The sequence below is a fragment of the Hemitrygon akajei genome, chromosome 6 (genome assembly GCF_048418815.1).
Source record: "Hemitrygon akajei chromosome 6, sHemAka1.3, whole genome shotgun sequence".
Lineage (NCBI taxonomy): Eukaryota > Metazoa > Chordata > Chondrichthyes > Myliobatiformes > Dasyatidae > Hemitrygon > Hemitrygon akajei.
In genome coordinates, this window is record NC_133129.1 from 161824036 (window position 1) to 161840696 (window position 16661).

General features: G+C 36.6%; 1 protein-coding gene across 3 annotated transcripts in view; it reads right to left on the bottom strand.

Annotated features, from left to right (window-relative positions):
* Positions 1-1101: 1101 nt before the first annotated feature.
* Positions 1102-16661, bottom strand: part of cstpp1 (centriolar satellite-associated tubulin polyglutamylase complex regulator 1) — a 298064-nt gene continuing 282504 nt past the window's right edge. For all 3 annotated transcript variants that reach the window (XM_073049674.1, XM_073049675.1, XM_073049676.1), the window contains 2 exons: positions 5323-5386; positions 1102-3887 (listed from right to left, as the gene is read on the bottom strand). In XM_073049674.1, coding sequence (XP_072905775.1) covers positions 3734-3887; positions 5323-5386 — 218 coding nt within the window. In that variant the 3' untranslated portion in view covers positions 1102-3733. The remainder of the gene's footprint in view (positions 3888-5322; positions 5387-16661) is intronic.

Below are 16661 nucleotides of genomic sequence, written 5' to 3' on the forward strand. Positions count from 1 at the left end.
TCATTGAGGTAGGTTACTGCATTCATTTTAGGCACCAGTGTAAGTGAAGCCTGCTTGAAGCAGATGGGTACCTCAGAGTGCCAAAGTGAGAGGTTAAAGATCTCCGTGAACACTCCAGCCAGTTGATCAGCACTCCTGGGCCCTGCCTAGGAGTTATGCGGCCCGCCCAGAGGTCTCTGTCCCTACCTATCCCTCGCTGCTGACGGGTTGTACCCTGCAACCTGCTCAGGCCCCTGTGTTCCTGCCTGGGAGGTCTGGGCCCTGCCTAGGAGTTAAGCGGCCTGCCCAGTGAACTCTAAGACTCTCCCGGAACCCCAGAATCACCTTGAACGTCACGTCCTTCACGCACACCACATCTTGTCTATTGTTTAGTTGTTCCCGTCCTGCCCCTAGTACTTCAGTGCCTGTGTCCTACACTTGGGTCCAGCCTCCTGTCCCCTTATGACAATGGTAGGCATTCCTTATCTTAGTATAATAGTGGTCTGTTGTGTTGGAACCTCTGGTGCTACAGGTTATATGCTGATGGTAACTGGGCAGTGTTTTCTTCAAACAAGCCTGGTTGACTTGAGTTTTCTTAAGTAATCATATGTGGGATGAGAGTATTGTTGTCAAGGTCATTATTTATGATATAACTGCCATGACAGTAGCATTGCTGGGAAGGCATGAAGATTGTATGCCACTTGTGACTTTTGCCAGCAGTTCTCTGAAGCACCCAAGATAAAGATTGTTCCTCAGAATTCCCTCAATGTGAACAGCTCGTGTTTCACTGTCACCCTCTCAGCTGTTCTCTCATCCTCCTCACTCACCTCAGACTCATGCAGAAAATAAGCTCTTCGTCTTGTTCCTGTCTACAAAGCTTATGTCATTAATGGAAGACAAATTATTCAGATTGTGTTTATAACTACCTTCCAAGATGTTTGTTCAAAACAATGTGTTACTAAGAAGGATGTTCCACATACGGTACCAAGCAAAATGCTAGAAAAAAATCTTTCATGCTTTCAAATAAACTCTATTTCTAGAATAAATTTGACCAAAAATGACAATGTTACATCATACTGGCTTATGTTGCTTCTCTTTTGAAATTGACAGTACAATTTCAAGGTGAGACCGCAGCTGCTGGAATCTGGGCAATGAACAATCTGCCAGTGGAGCTCGGTTGGCGGCAGAGGGAAGTGGGTCAGCTGAAATCCTGCATCGACACCCAAAATGTTGACAATACTTTTCTCCCCACAGATGCTGCTTGACATGCTGAGTTCCCGCAGCAGATTGTTTGTTAGTACATGTGTCACTGGTTATTTCTTCACTTTACAGGCCTTATGACTTGACACATCGACAACTATTTTAAAAGTTTTACTTAGTATTAGGGCACATTGCAGTGAAGAAGATGCTGACTTTTGGGTGACATTTGCTCTGGCCAATAGATTTAACGATTACAAGCTGCCTTCTTAAAGGAAAGTAGGGAAGTCATTCCCAGTATCTAAGCCAATATTTATACTTGCTTAACTTTGCTAAATCAAATCTTCCAGTCATTATCACTCCACTGTTTGTGGGACTTTGTATATGTGTAAATTGGATTTCCTCTATCATATCAGAGGCTTCGCTGGTGCAGAGGATTCATAAGTGTTTCATTGCCTTTAAAGTTCTTTGTAATGTCTTGAAAGAAATATGAGAGGGAGTATATAAACTGAAAATATTTTTATGTCTTTTTTTCAAAGGCATTTACATTTCACTAATGTGCAAAGTTTAGCAGTATATTACACTTGCATTGAAACAGAACAACAAATATAAAATTACATGTGTGAGCGTATGGATTAGCAGCCGGTCTAATATTACTTTATCTTTCAAAGTCCTCAAGTTGCAATGAGGTAAAAAAAAAATGAGGAAGGAAATAAAAACAAGAGAAATGTAATGATTGTCACTCGCTACTTTTAAGATTTATTTCCAGGCTTTCTGTATTTTCTTGGTAAACAGAATGCAATAACGCGTAGGCATCTAATATGCATGCACAATATCTGAACATTTGATTTAAGCTTGGAAATATGCTTACAACATGCAGCCACCATAGGAGGTATAAAAGTTGATGAAAAATCTGGCTGGAATAGTTGATGATTATCAAGAGTGTTGGAAATCGGTGCATATGTAATTAAAACGTGCTCATCACAGAACCTGAATGCTCCTGTGGAAAATGATGAGAATGAGTTGGAGAATATAAGAAATTGTAGATGATTTTATATCATTAAAGTAATGAAGGAGTAATGAGTTTAGATTTGTTTTCATTTGGATAAAGATTTTAGTCATGTTTTAAAATAATCAAAGGGTGGACTGAGTAGCCGGAGAATTAGTGATTGAAATAGAGACCATGGGCATTTAAATTGTTATACATGTGGAGGAAATAATTGAGAATAATGAGTGTACGAAATAGATTTGCAACACTGCTTAGTTCAACAACACGGTTAAAAATGCAGTTTGATTTTTGGATTCAAAGTCTGTTCCTAAACAATTTTCAAAGTGCCAAAACAGTAATTTGACAAATGCTGGGAGAATATCTCATGTGAAACACAGAAGTAATATTATTTTTTTCCTTAAAGCAATATAATTCAAAACTAAATGTTGCACCGTTCAATGGAAGAAATATCTGGCAACCATAGAGAAATCCAAGAATATTTTAGTGGCTCAATTTACAATGTTATTGCAAAGTTGGCTTGTTTTTTTACAATCTTGTGGTTTTCACTGTAGAGATGAACTTTATCTGAAACCTCAAAGTAAATCTGCACTCAGTTCAGCTGCATTTAATATGGCAGTTTCTAATCCTTTCAACTGAGGAGTTATAGATAGTGTATGTCTAAATGAATTCATTAAGAAAATTTGTATAAACAATATGCATTATGCTGTGGATTAATTGCCTGGTTCTTTTTATTCTGTTCAAATTTATTTATTTACTTAAGTTATTGTTTTAGTGAATTTCACCTCTGTTTACAGATTAATAGAAGATCCTTGCAACTTCCTTGTAAGGTTTAATCTCTTTTGTACCTGATATATTTTACTCAGATTCAAAGCCTTTATCAATTAACCTGTTCTTTTTCAAGCTGTTACCATTGACAATGATGTTCAATTATAGATTATCACTGTTGAAACCAAATCATCGTTTTTTGATAACTATAGGATGGGTGTACAGTATTAGTTATGGTAGTTTTTTTAAAATTCCAGCTAACTCTCTTAACCATTGGACAAATAATATGACAGCAAGATCATTAATATCTAGAAGCATCCTGAGCAGAGCTTTATGGAGATGCATTATCATAGTTTCTAGGTTCAGATACTGTGACTCTAGTGTTGTAATTGAGCTAAGATTTGTCTCTTCAATATTCCATCTAAAGTAGATGGACAGAAATGTTTGTACATTTTGTTCTTATCAAGGTGACGTAGCTCATTGATAAAGTTAGGTGGACAGTTCAGCACCCATTGCTCATTTTTTACAGCCTCCCACCACACCATCTGCATAACAGTACCATCCCCAGAAGGGTTCAGTAAATGAGATTGCTGCTACTATTTTTTATTTAAGCAAGGTTCAAATGGAACTGGGTTAAGCAGACCTTATACTAGTTCAGTAAAGGTAGTAGAAATAGGCAATTTTCATCCCATTAATCCAAATGGGATTCAAATTACATTTTAACAAAAATAGTATAACTTAAGACTTTACAACAAAATGAAAAAAAAATGTACAAAAGTGAAGTCAATTTTCAGAGGAATCAGTTTCTTCAGTTGACCCATCACTCTCAATATCCACTTTTTTGCGACGATGCAAAGTCTTACGATGAGTGGATTTTCGGGTTGATTCCTTGTGTGTAGGAGTACTGGTGGTTGGGTTATTGAGTATGTGATCAATACTGCCAACAGACAAAAAGAATCACATTAGACATCGGCAAAAATTTGAACACCACTATTTCCTTGTAAAGGTATATTCAACAATCCCCATCTCTTGAATGCACCGTCTAAACTACAATATGGGAAGACGAACAAGACAAACCATGAAAAATTTGGAGTGTTTTATCACTAAATTTAGATCATGAGATTAAGCAATCCCAGTAAATTATTAAAATCCACACACTACTCCCGTACCAATTTACCAAAATGAGCAACTGATGCTGCATTCATTCTCGAGGGTTTGCTTGAAGTCTTTAATCAGAATCAGGTTTATTATCGCTGGCATGTGTTGTGAAATTTGTTAACTTAGCGGTAGCAAGTCAATGCAATACATAATATAGAAGAAGAAGAATAAAAATAAGCAGATAAATTACAGTACATGTATATTGAATAGATTAAAAATCATGCAAACCCATGTTCATGGGTTCAATGTCCATTTAGGAAATGGATGGAAAAGGGGAAGAAGCTGTTCCTGAATCACTGAGTGTGTACCTTCAGGCTTCTGTACCTCCTACCTGATGGTAATAATGAGAAAAGGGCATACCCTGGGTGCTGGGGGTCCTTAATAATGGACGCTGCCTTTCTGAGACACTGCTCCTTGAAGATGTCCTGGGTACTTTGTAGGATAGTACCCAAGATGGAGCCGACTAAATTTACGACCCTCTGAAGCTTCTTTCAGTCCTGTGCAGTAGCCCACTCCCCCGCCACTCCCCTATACCAGACAGTCATATCATCAAACAGATGTTGTAAGCCACAATATTTTCTCACCAATGTTATTTTTCTATGGTTTCTGAATCCCATATAACAAAAAAACTATTAATCTCATTTACATTACTATCACACAGACACATTGTACACATGGTCTGACATGAATATTGTCATTCTTTAGTGCAATAGAGTGAATTGCATTTAATGCTGTAGGGCTTCTTCTGTTAGAAGTGACAATAAACAGACACAAACCCCCAGTAATAAGAACTTAATTATGGGGCAATTCTTTCTTGTGAAGAGCACTTTTAAAGCCATTTTAATGAAAAATTTAATCTTTCAAAGATGTAAAACAATTGAAAGAAAAATGAAGGTGCATCCAGTATACTGGTTTCTTCAAGAAACCATTCTCTTTCAAATAAGGAACAAGAAAACCAAGGAACTAAGGCAGTAGACTGGTTGCCTTATTAACATAATGCAAAGTAGTTAGCCGAATCTGAAGATCACTCGAGTTCAATTGAGGTCAAGTGGGTACATGAAAATATACATTTAAAATTACCTGCAAGAGGGCAAGTGTGAGGAGGACAATTGATTCGATATATTGGTTTATAAAAAATGGAATGTCATTGTAAGATGAAAAGGAATAGTAGGACAGAAACTTGTAGGTTTAATATGCAGTTAATTCTCACGTACAATTTCTCGAGCTCTTGGTCCATTTCTGAATCTGTAAAAAGTTCTGCCTTATTGGGCACAATTCCTGTAAATATAGAACATATTTTTTCAAGTAATTTGACATCGGTAGTATATTAACAAACTTATTCATTAGGACTAGCTTAAAAAGTTTTAACATTTTTCTCTATTTAATCAGGGGAAATTATAATAGGAAATAACTATGACATTACAACATACTTATAACTGCCTTCAATGCAGACAATCAGTACTTGTGTTATAAATGCTAAAAATATGAAACTAGTTAGGATTGTTACAGATGAAAACTGAGTCATTAAGTATATATCATGGCAAATGGTCAAACGTTTTGCCAACAAAGTTGGCTTGAGCAACTATCATAAATGAAGAAGAAAAAGAGATGGAAAATGTTAGGGCAGGAATTCTAGGCTTAAGGCCAGGATGCTGAAAGTACAGCTGCCAAAGATATAGCAATGAAGTTCGTAGTCAATCAAAGGTAATTATCAAAGAAATGGTTAATTTTCCTTTCCTGAAAATTTCTGTTTAACTTCCTTGCATTATTTAAGATCTGACACTGGATGGCACTGTAATCTTCAGAAGCATTAACTAGTATTGAGCTGCCCAATAGTGCAGAGAGCTGGTAAAAGAAAACCCGATAGGCATCTGTGCAAATATAGTTCCTGTAGTTTGTGGCAGGGCATAGATTAGGGCATATCTTCTGCAATTCTCACCTTAGAGGGGGAAAAAGAATGAAGGATAAAAGAAGGTTAAATACATCAATGCAAATAAATTAAAATGATAGAATAGTACTGCAGGGAAATGTGTCCTTCAGAATCAAATCAGAATACAGTAAATAGACTGCACTTCAACCTCTTCCACCACTTGCTACAGTTCTTGTTCTGAGTTGTCATGTTTCTGGATTTGAGTATCATTCTGTATTACACTAAATTATTTCCTTGTGCATTCAATTGATATAATAAAATTTCAATAAAACAAGCCAGCATTTGAGGCAAACTCAATATAATATTTGAAGAATTTTATTGTAAAATAACAATTTAACTCAATGGGAGAGCAAGTATTAACATGCTGTAAAAGTTACCAGAAGACCAAAACAATATCAATTTAACAAAATGAATCTTGCTCTTCATTACTCTAAGAATAGTAATAAGAGTATTCCACCATGTGTCATGAAAGATTGGTGATCACTGATCTGATTCAAATTCTTGAATACACCAATTGACTGTAAGATACTTTATTAAGAAATAAAACATGTCCAAACAATTATAATAAATGGCAGATTCAAACCTCTGATTCCAGGTAAAATGATTGCCTCTGGTTGCCATGGGAAAACAGAAAGACTTGTTTCACGCAGAATGATTTTCAAGGTGGGACTTTGCAACTTAATTGGAAACATCTATCAGAGGGAATTTTTCTGCTATTTATACAGTGTTACTAACACATCAGTTTTACCCATTTGAAACTAGTATAATTGCTAAAAATGTTATTGTACTTGTCTTTGGCCAGAGGTGAAATGATAATAAGCCAAGATGCATTCATGCATTAAAATCAACAGACAGTCATGTATGATTGAGGATTTAAAGGCTGAGATAATTATATACTTAACACTCATACGCCCAAGGTTCTTCAGTGTTTTGTATGGTAAACACAATCTTGATTATACATGTCTCTGGGTACAAATATACTTTTCCCACGTAAAACTATTACAGTTTCCAAGTTTTAAATAACCAAGACAAGTTTACAATGTATAGTGTTGATTTCTCTTGCAGAACTTGGAAGTTATCACTCATAACAAGTGGGGAAATTGTGGTGACATAGTAAAGCTATTATTTTACATTCTGTTCATGCTTCAAGCTTGGTTTCTGAAAATAAACTTGTTTAACCATTCTTAGCAATGACATGATAATGTGATGCAGATTTCCAGCCTTTACATCACTGCAATTGGGTTCAGTTTTTCAATGATTGACCTGTACTAACTACTTCACTTGTAATGAAATTAGCTTTCGTGCAAACTTTGTAAGCAACATAAGGTAAGGTTGCTCTATCCCAGAAATGTATAACCATTTAAAATTACTTGCTTTTGTTTCCCCTCTTATTTGAAGGAGTTCCAGTGGGTTTGCAGCACCTGCCTCTGTAATTATAATTCTTGGCTTTAATCTTGGAGAACACTGATGTGATTGATTGACACTGGGATTGTTTAGATATGTAAAGAAAGGTGTTGGACTAGTAACTACCTTGTTCCAGGACTGCAAGAAGTTGCAAATTATTTTTGTGAGATGTGGAAAAGGGCCATTACATCACTATATGGTTAATGTATAATAGATATTTAAGGGAGATCTGGAAGATCAAACTACTGGTTTAGACTAATGCATTGTGTAGCAGAGGTACCTAGACATTTTTTTTTGCTCAGCTCCCTTTGGAGATTGGTATCCAATGCAAATTGTTGTAAGAGAGATATAACTTTTAGCTTAATTCTCCTTCACAGATTTTATCTCAAAAGCTATAAAAGTGTTGCAGCCAGTAAGCAGAATTGAAACAACTATACTGTGAGCTCTTCAGCCAAAGCCATCATATACAAGTTCAGGCACTTCAAAGTCACAAGGACTTGTTGCAAGAACAATTGTCCCCAAGCACACTCTCCCAGGATCTTATGATCCATTAGAAGTTATTCCTGTCAATTGTTCGGAGAAGCAAGGCTATCATACAGTAGACAATCTTAGACACCATTCTCTGTCATTTTGTTTTCAGCCGTGCAGATCAACCATTGCTCTGAGCAGGAAATTTTTACACGGCCTGAAACCTGTGCAGCACTGTAAACATGCGTGGCAACAAAGGCATGTATTCTGCATTTAATATTTTAGTAATATTTGAGTAATCTTGTATACCTATAGTCTGATTAAGCATTCTTGTTCATTTAAATAATTCATTACAGTAATAAGTAAAAATTCATGAATTGCATACATCATCACATTATTGTGTATTGCATCATCACACTTAATGTAAAACAGGTAGTTAGACTCTCATTCCCGGCTCTCTTGTTTTCCTTTTAATTAGTTTAATGCTTTCAAGTAAAAAAAAATGAAGCAAGAAGCAGTGAGTAAAAAAGAGTAGCACATATAGAAATGGTCAAGTTAAAAAAAGGTAGAAAACAGAAGAATTCAGAGTTTCATAAATATTGAGTACTGGGTGATAATAATTATAAATATAAAAGAGCAAAAATGGCTAGCTACATTGGAAAGATTGATGTGTTCAATTGCTCAATGGGTTACTGGCTCATTAAATGTGAGGCTAGTTGAACAATATTTTGAAGCAAATTACAGCCAATAAGAAACGAGTACCAATTTTGCTGAGAGCATTTCGTTTAAAAGCATAAAGTTTGCTTATAAGTTTAACTGTTCCAACCAAACCAGCAGAATTGAACTTTGTTGATATTGAGAAACCAAAGCCATTGTTGACTGCTTTAAGTTCATAAGTGGAATCAAAAGGAAGGGGCATAAGTGGCGGAATTGAAAAGATTGCCCAAGCATTGTCAGTCTAATGATGGGCTTAAAGATGCACTGAGAGATTGTTTAGTTTGTGAAATGGCTCCTAACTGAAGTGCAACTTACATTTAAAAGAGCAGTTGAAATTGTTGTATGAATGGAAACCTTTTTTTATGCCGTGCAGCCTTGCCATTAACCGAGGGGTCCACAGACCCCAGGTTGAGAACCCCTGGTCTAAATGGAAACCGGCCTGCCTGAACAAATTGTGTTACCTTTGTGGCAGGGGATTGCATACACCAGACCAATGCAACTTTAAAGGCGAAACTTGCAGAACATGCAACAAAGTAGAACACATACAAAAAGTACGTTGGGCAGACAAAAATAAATAAACTGCACAGAGAAGAGAAAAAGATAAAAAGTCAAGCTGCAGTTTCAAAAAGAGCACAAATCTACATGCTGTTGATAAAAAAAAATCTGATAATGATGAGAGTGAAATATGACTGAGTACCCTCGAGATTTACAACATGAAAACTAACAAAGGACAAGCTATATGGTTCACACCAGAGTGAATGGCAGATTAATTAAAGTGGATTGGACACTGGCTTGGCTGATCCAGTCATTCCACAAATTGTGTTTGAGAGGAATTTCAAAGATACTAAACTGAAGCCTGCCAATATCCAACTAAGGACTTATACTGGAGAAAAGTTAACTTCTGTGGGAATGACATTTGTAATAATGACATACAACAACCAATAAGGTGCATTGGGTTTGAATGTGGTAAAAAAGGAAGAACGGCACTGTGGGGGCATGAGTGACTGAGACAATGGCAACTTGATTGGAGATCTGCTCATCATTTGTATGACACATCCCCTGCAATAGAATCAACTGAAAGCAAATTAAGAAAGGTACTGGATGATGACACAAGTGCCCCCATGCTGTAAACTATCAATGCTCAAGATTATCCCCAGATTACAGATACCCCGATTTATGAAAATTAGGCTTTATTTAAATTCTCCCAAATGTTTCTACAGTGTTTTTCAAGACAGTTATAATATGCTTTGTGGTGGTAATAGTAGCAGCAATGTGATCACTTGAAAGCCAGGTTTTGTGGTATTAATTAATGACTAGATACAACATATTTCATTAGATTAATTACGGGGGACTTCCGGCAAGATGGCGACTGTTTAGCTGTTCCGAACTTTTGCTCCGTCATTTTCCCTATCTTTGCACTATATGTCTCCTTCTTAAACCTTAGTTAGGTATTTTATTGGGTTTCTTTCACTTGCCTGCGAACACTTCTATCTTATAATGTCTAACAAAAGTACTAAATCCGGGAAAAAAGAAATTTCTACGGCTTTGCCAGTTGACATTCTCGCTGCTTTGGAACAGCATCGACAAGATATTTTAAAGGAATTTAGAACTTCTTTCAACCAGCTGGATGTCAAATTGGATCGGATCAACGCTAGAGTGGACGAACATGCCGAACATTTATCTTGCATCGACTCAACTTCTGAAGATCTAAAACGCCGTGTCCAATATCTGGAAACCCTCTGCTCCAGCCTGGAGCAGCAGATTTGTAAGCTTTTTTCCAAAATGGTGGATCTTGAAAACCGTAGCAGACGTTGCAATCTACGAATTCTTGGTTTGCCAGAGGTCACCGAACAGGGCTCTCCCGTGAAATTTTTTTCCGATTTTCTCTGTGAGATTTTTGGGAAAGAATTTCTTCCGACTCCACCTGAGCTTGAAAGAGCACACAGGATCTACGTTTCCCGTGCAACTCTGGGTTCCCGCCCACGGCCGGTAATTTTGTGCTTTCATCAATACCAGGTGAAAAACCATTTGATTATGGAGGCACGCCGCAGAGGTACTTTTGCTTTTCAAAATACAGTCATTCGTTTTGTGGAGGATTTTGCCCCCCAGGTTCTGAAGATGCGTGCTGAGTTTAAAGGTGTAATGAAAGTGCTTTTTGATCGTGGTTTTAGACCCTCTCTTCGCAACCCAGCCGACCTGCAAATTACGCTTACTACTGGAGAATATAAATGGTTTAAATCAGTGAAGGATGCTGAGGCATTTGTTGGAAGTCTTCCGGCTATCCCGTCTCCTCAGGAACCCGGTCTGACCTTCTAAAATGGTGGATAAGTACCTCTCGTAGTAAAGCTATTTTTTTTCCTGACTCAGACTGTACTTGAATAATTCAGACATTATCTATTGAGACTCTAAGGGCTGTAGACAATCTCTCCCTGGACTTGGTGCATTTTTTCTAAATAGATAATCCGAGTTTAATGTTTCCCTGTGGACGTTTAGTTTGTACTTGTGCAATCTATTGTATTTTTGTATAACTTTATCTATAGAGATCTACAAGCAACTTTAACTTGTTTTGGAGGTTTGGAGTTTTTACTGAAGGCCTCCCTGTTGGTTAATTCATAGTTTAAGTTTTGCTTTTTTTTTTCTGTAAATGGTTGATAAGTACTCTTTTCGAATCTATAATTTCCCTCTTTTCTCCTTCCCCTTTTTTTTTCTTTATAATCTTCTATAATTTTTCACGGGTAAGTTAGTTTTGGTTTTCTTTTGATTTTCTTTGTATTAAGTCTCACACTTCTGCTGAAGCTGTTCCTATTTGTTATGTTTTCTAGTGCATAAACTAGTTACCATTTGCTATAGTATTTATACGGAACTGTTGTTAACAACACAGAACTGGAAGTCATACTTGGGTTAATTTTTTTGGTAGAGCTAGCTGCTTTTTTTGGTAGCCGTCTAGTTTTGGGTTGCGAGGATGGGGTGGGTTCTCCAGTTCCAACACCACTCACTGTTTCCTTTGCTTTCCTCTGTTACTCAGGACATGTTTCTGTTTTGATTCTACGAATCTATGTTTACATTTTTGCTCCCAGACTGTTATTGTACTGCTTGACTTTTTATATGCCTGCTGCCTTCTACGCACTAACAATTGATAATGGTTAATACACTTAAATTTGTGAGCTGGAACGTAAAGAGATTGAATCACCCTGTTAAAAGAAGGAAGGTCTTCTCACATATTAAACAACTCAAAGCGGACATTGCTTTCCTTCAAGAAACTCATATTCGTTGTTCTGATAACTCCAGGCTTTTGTCAAAGTGGGCGGGTCAGCATTTTCATTCATCCTTTGCTGCCAAAGCTAGGGGGGGTCTCCATCCTTATTAACTCAAATATTCCTTTTGAACTCCATAATAAGATATCTGATACAAATGGCCATTTTGTTATTGTTTCTGGTAAACTATGTAATACTAAAGTTGTACTAGCAAACCTGTATGCCCCCAATTTTGATGATGTTAATTTTTTTGAATGTTTTTTCTCCTCGCTACCAGACTTAAACTCATACTCTCTTATACTGGGTGGTGATTTCAATTGTTGGTTAGATCCTAGTTTGGATCGATCGTCCTCTGTTACTAGACCACCTACTAAATCTGCCTCAGCTATTCAATCGTTTCTCTCTAATTATGGTATCTCTGATATATGGCATTTCCTTCATCCTACTGAGAGAGATTATTCTTTTTTTTTCACATGTTCACCATACCTTTACTAGAATTGACTACTTTTTACTCGACAATCAACTCATTCCATTTGTCTATTCTTGTGATTATCAGAGTATACTAATCTCTGACCATGCCCCAATTACTCTGTCTTTAAATTTTCCTGGCCTTCCTCAGAGGAATAAACACTGGCGGTTTGACTCGACTTTACTATCGGATGATGATTTTCTAAAATTTATCAAGGATCAGATAACCTTTTATTTTAACACCAATACATCACCTGAAGTGTCATCCCAGATTGTCTGGGATGCCATGAAAGCATATCTGAGGGGTCAAATAATCTCCCATACAGCAAATCTTAATAGAAAGTCCTGTGCAGATCGATTAGACCTCATTAATCAGATTAAAGAATTGGATCAACTGTATGCTCAAACTAAGAATCCTGAACTATACAAGAAACGTGTAGAACTTCAAACTAAATTTAATCTTCTGTCCACTCAACCTGTCGAACGCCAACTTCTTGAAAGTAAGAGTCGTTTTTATATTCATGGTGACAAATCTGGTAAATTTCTAGCCAATCAGCTGAGGCGTTCCAAAGCCAAACAACATATTACAAAGATCCGGAAGGAGAATGGAGACCTTACATCGGATCACTTAGAAATCAATGACGCATTTAAAAATTTCTATTCTCGACTTTATTCCTCCGAATCTTTGAATGACAATATCTCTATCGATCATTTTTTAAATAATCTGAATATTCCTTCGCTTTCATGTGATTTTAAAGCCAAACTTAATGCGCCTATATCATCAGATGAAATATCTTCTGCAATTTCTGCATTTTTCTCAGGGAAATCTCCTGGACCTGATGGGTTCTCCGTAGAATTTTATAAATCATTCTCTTCACTTCTCTCCCCTCAGTTACTTTCAGTATTATCTGACTTGTTTAACTACGGCAAATTGCCACCCTCTTTTAATTAGGCTTCTATTATTCTTTTATTAAAAAAGGGTAAAGACCCAACAGAGTGTTCCTCGTATAGGCCGATTTCATTGCTTAATGTTGATATTAAAATCTTGGGCAAAGTTTTGGCTTATAGATTAGAAACTGTTATCCCTTCTATTATTTCTGATGATCAAACTGGTTTTATTAAAAACCATCTTCCTTTTTTTAACATTCGGCGTTCATTTAACATTTTATATTCACCTCCAACTGGGATTCCTGAATGTGTTATTTCCCTTGATGCGGAGAAAGCATTTGATCGTATAGAGTGGAACTACCTTTTTGCAGTTTTAGAAAAATTTGACTTCGGTCAAAGTTTTATCTCTTGGATCAAATTGCTGTATTTGTGTCCTACTGCCTCTGTTTTAACTAATTCTCAGAAATCCCAGTTATTTAACCTCAAACGTGGCACCCATCAGGGATGCCCTTTAAGTCCCTTTCTCTTTGATTTGGCTATAGAACCTTTGGTGATAGCTTTTCGAAATTGTTCTGAACTGACCGGGATTTGGAGAGGGGGTGTTGAGCATAAAGTTTCTCTTTATGCTGATGACTTATTACTTTTTCTTTCAAATCCGTCTACATCCTTACCTCCAATGTTTTCACTTCTTGACCAGTTTAGCCAGTTCTCTGGATATAAACTTAATTTACATAAGAGCGAACTTTTCCCAATTAATAAAGAAGCACAAGAATTAACATTTCGTGATCTCCCTTTTAAAGTAGTCCACAATCAATTTACTTATCTTGGGATTACAGTCACAAGGAAGTTTAAAGATCTCTTTCATGAAAATTTTGCCAATCTTTCATATACTATTAAACAGAGTCTGTTACAATGGTCACCTCTATCTATGTGTTTGGTAGGTCGTATTAATGTTGTTAAAATGTATGTTCTCCCTAAACTTTTATATTTATTTCAATCAATCCCAATTTTTATTCCTAAATCTTTTTTTGATTCCTTAGACTCTATTATTTTGTCATATCTGTGGAAGAATAAGCGCTCTAGAATTAACAAAGTTTATCTCCAAAAATCTAAAAAAGAGGGTGGCATGGCTTTACCTAACTTTCGTTTATATTATTGGGCAGCCAATATACGTTGTGCTTCCTTTTGGTCTTTTTTCCATGGCCAACCTGAGTGCCCTAATTGGGTGGCAATGGAGTTGAGCTCCACTAAAGAATTATCTATCTCTGCACTTCTCGGCTCTGTACTCCCTAGTAGTTTGTCCAGATTAATAGTTAATCCTCTTGTCAGACACACTTTGCGTATATGGGCTCAGTTTAGGAAATTTTATGGTTTCCATGGTTTTTCCTTTTCTAGCCCTATCTTACATAATCACCTTTTTTTTACCTACTACGTATGACTCAGCCTTCCATGATTGGTATAGGAAGAGCATTAGACATTTTGAAGATCTTTTTATTGATAATCGCTTCACCTCTTTTCAACAGCTCTCTGCTGTTCAATCTGCCTAATGCTCATTTTTTTAGATATCTCCAAATTAGACACTTTATTACTCCTTTAATCCCTAACTTCCCTGAAATGCCTGAGAAAAACGTTATGGACTTATTTCTTTCTATTAATCCACTAGGTAAAGGTTTAATATCATTTATTCGTGATAAATTAGCAGCCCTATGACGTGCCCCTGTGGATAAAATTAAAATGGCATGGGAGCATGATTTAAATACCTCTTTATCCGATGAGACTTGGGACTTGATTCTCAAATCGGTTAATTCAACCTCTCTTTGTGCTCGCCGTTGCCTTTTACAGTTTAAGATTGTTCATAGAGCCCATATGTCTAAATCTAAATTATCTCGATTTTACCCTAACATCAGTCCGCTTTGTGATAAATGCAAAAGGGGCGAGGCCTCTCTCATTCATATGTACTGGTTTTGTCCTAGCTTGGAGAAATTTTGGAAAGATGTCTTCATAACGTTATCGTATATTCTGAATCACCACCTAGAACCTAACCCTTTAATTGCTTTGTTCGGTTTCTGGGGTGAGACAGATTTACGTCTGAGTTCGACTAAGTGTCGAATATTATCTTTTGCCTCTCTCCTGGCTAGATGTTTAATCCTCCTTAGATGGAGAGATGTTGCCCCGCCCACACATGCTCAATGGCTTAATGATATTATAGCCTGCTTAGACCTTGAAAAAATTCATTATTCAGTCCTTAATTCGGATTTAAAGTTCCATAAGGTCTGGGGACCTTTTATTGAGTACTTTCATAACCTTCCTCTTAACTAGGGTTTTTTTTGGTCCCTTGCTTTCAGCTCTTTTTTTTTGTAGTAGGCATTAATATCTTCTGTTGCTAAGTGTATTTACAGTTTTGGGGGTTTGATTGTCCTGATTTATATTCTCTATATTGTGTTGTGGTTGGTCTGGAGTTTTTTTTTGTTGCGGGGCTTGGGGAGGATACTAATATTACATGTCTTCAATTTGGGTGCTTTCTCAATTATCTTTCTTTGTATCATATTATTATTGTATGTTTATTTTTGCACTGTATCAATGTTCTTCATTTTGATCCGGGGTTTTCTTTTATCTGTAGCTATGTAGAAAATGTAAAAAAAACTAATAAAAAAAAAGATTAATTACGGGGAGTGCTACTGTACTTATGGTAAATATTGATGAAATGGAAAAGTTATAGCATATGTATGAAGGGCAATATGAGATGGATAGCTGGAGAAAATGGACATATCTAACTTATGGAGAAATCAACTTACAGATAGTTCTCAGGAACTGAACCCATGCGTACCCCAGGGACTGCCTTTGTGCATTTTGTAACCTGATTTTTATCATGTAGGTTGAGACATAACAGTTTGAGATGTTGCCAGGCAGGACGTTTAGCACAAAGCAAGCAGCTTTGAAGCCACTGCCAGAAAATGCCAGCTTCAGTCTCTGTATGTTCAATTATTGTGAAGGGCATATTCAAAGCCACAGCAGTGAAAGTTGAAGCAACCAGATCAGGAATTGATTTCCTTTCTATTCTTCAATTCAGCATTTGTAGGAACTGAAGAATTTCAGAAGAGACAGTTCTCATCAGTTCTGGAGAAAGGTCCCAACTCGGAATATTTATAATGAACCTCACAGCACAAATACTTTCTGGCACTTTCTCTTTGTTTCAGAATCACAGAAAGTACACAAAGAGAAAATGCACGACCACAGAATTCATGCCAGCTCTTTCATTCTTTCCCAACGCTCACATCTGGGAAGAGAATTAATGTCTCAGGTAGTTAACTGAAGGGACATTAACCTGGTACATTAACTCTGTTCTCATTCCACAGATGGAACCTAATTTGAGTAGTGCCAGCACTTTATATATTTATTTCATATTTAGTACATCTGTGTTTTT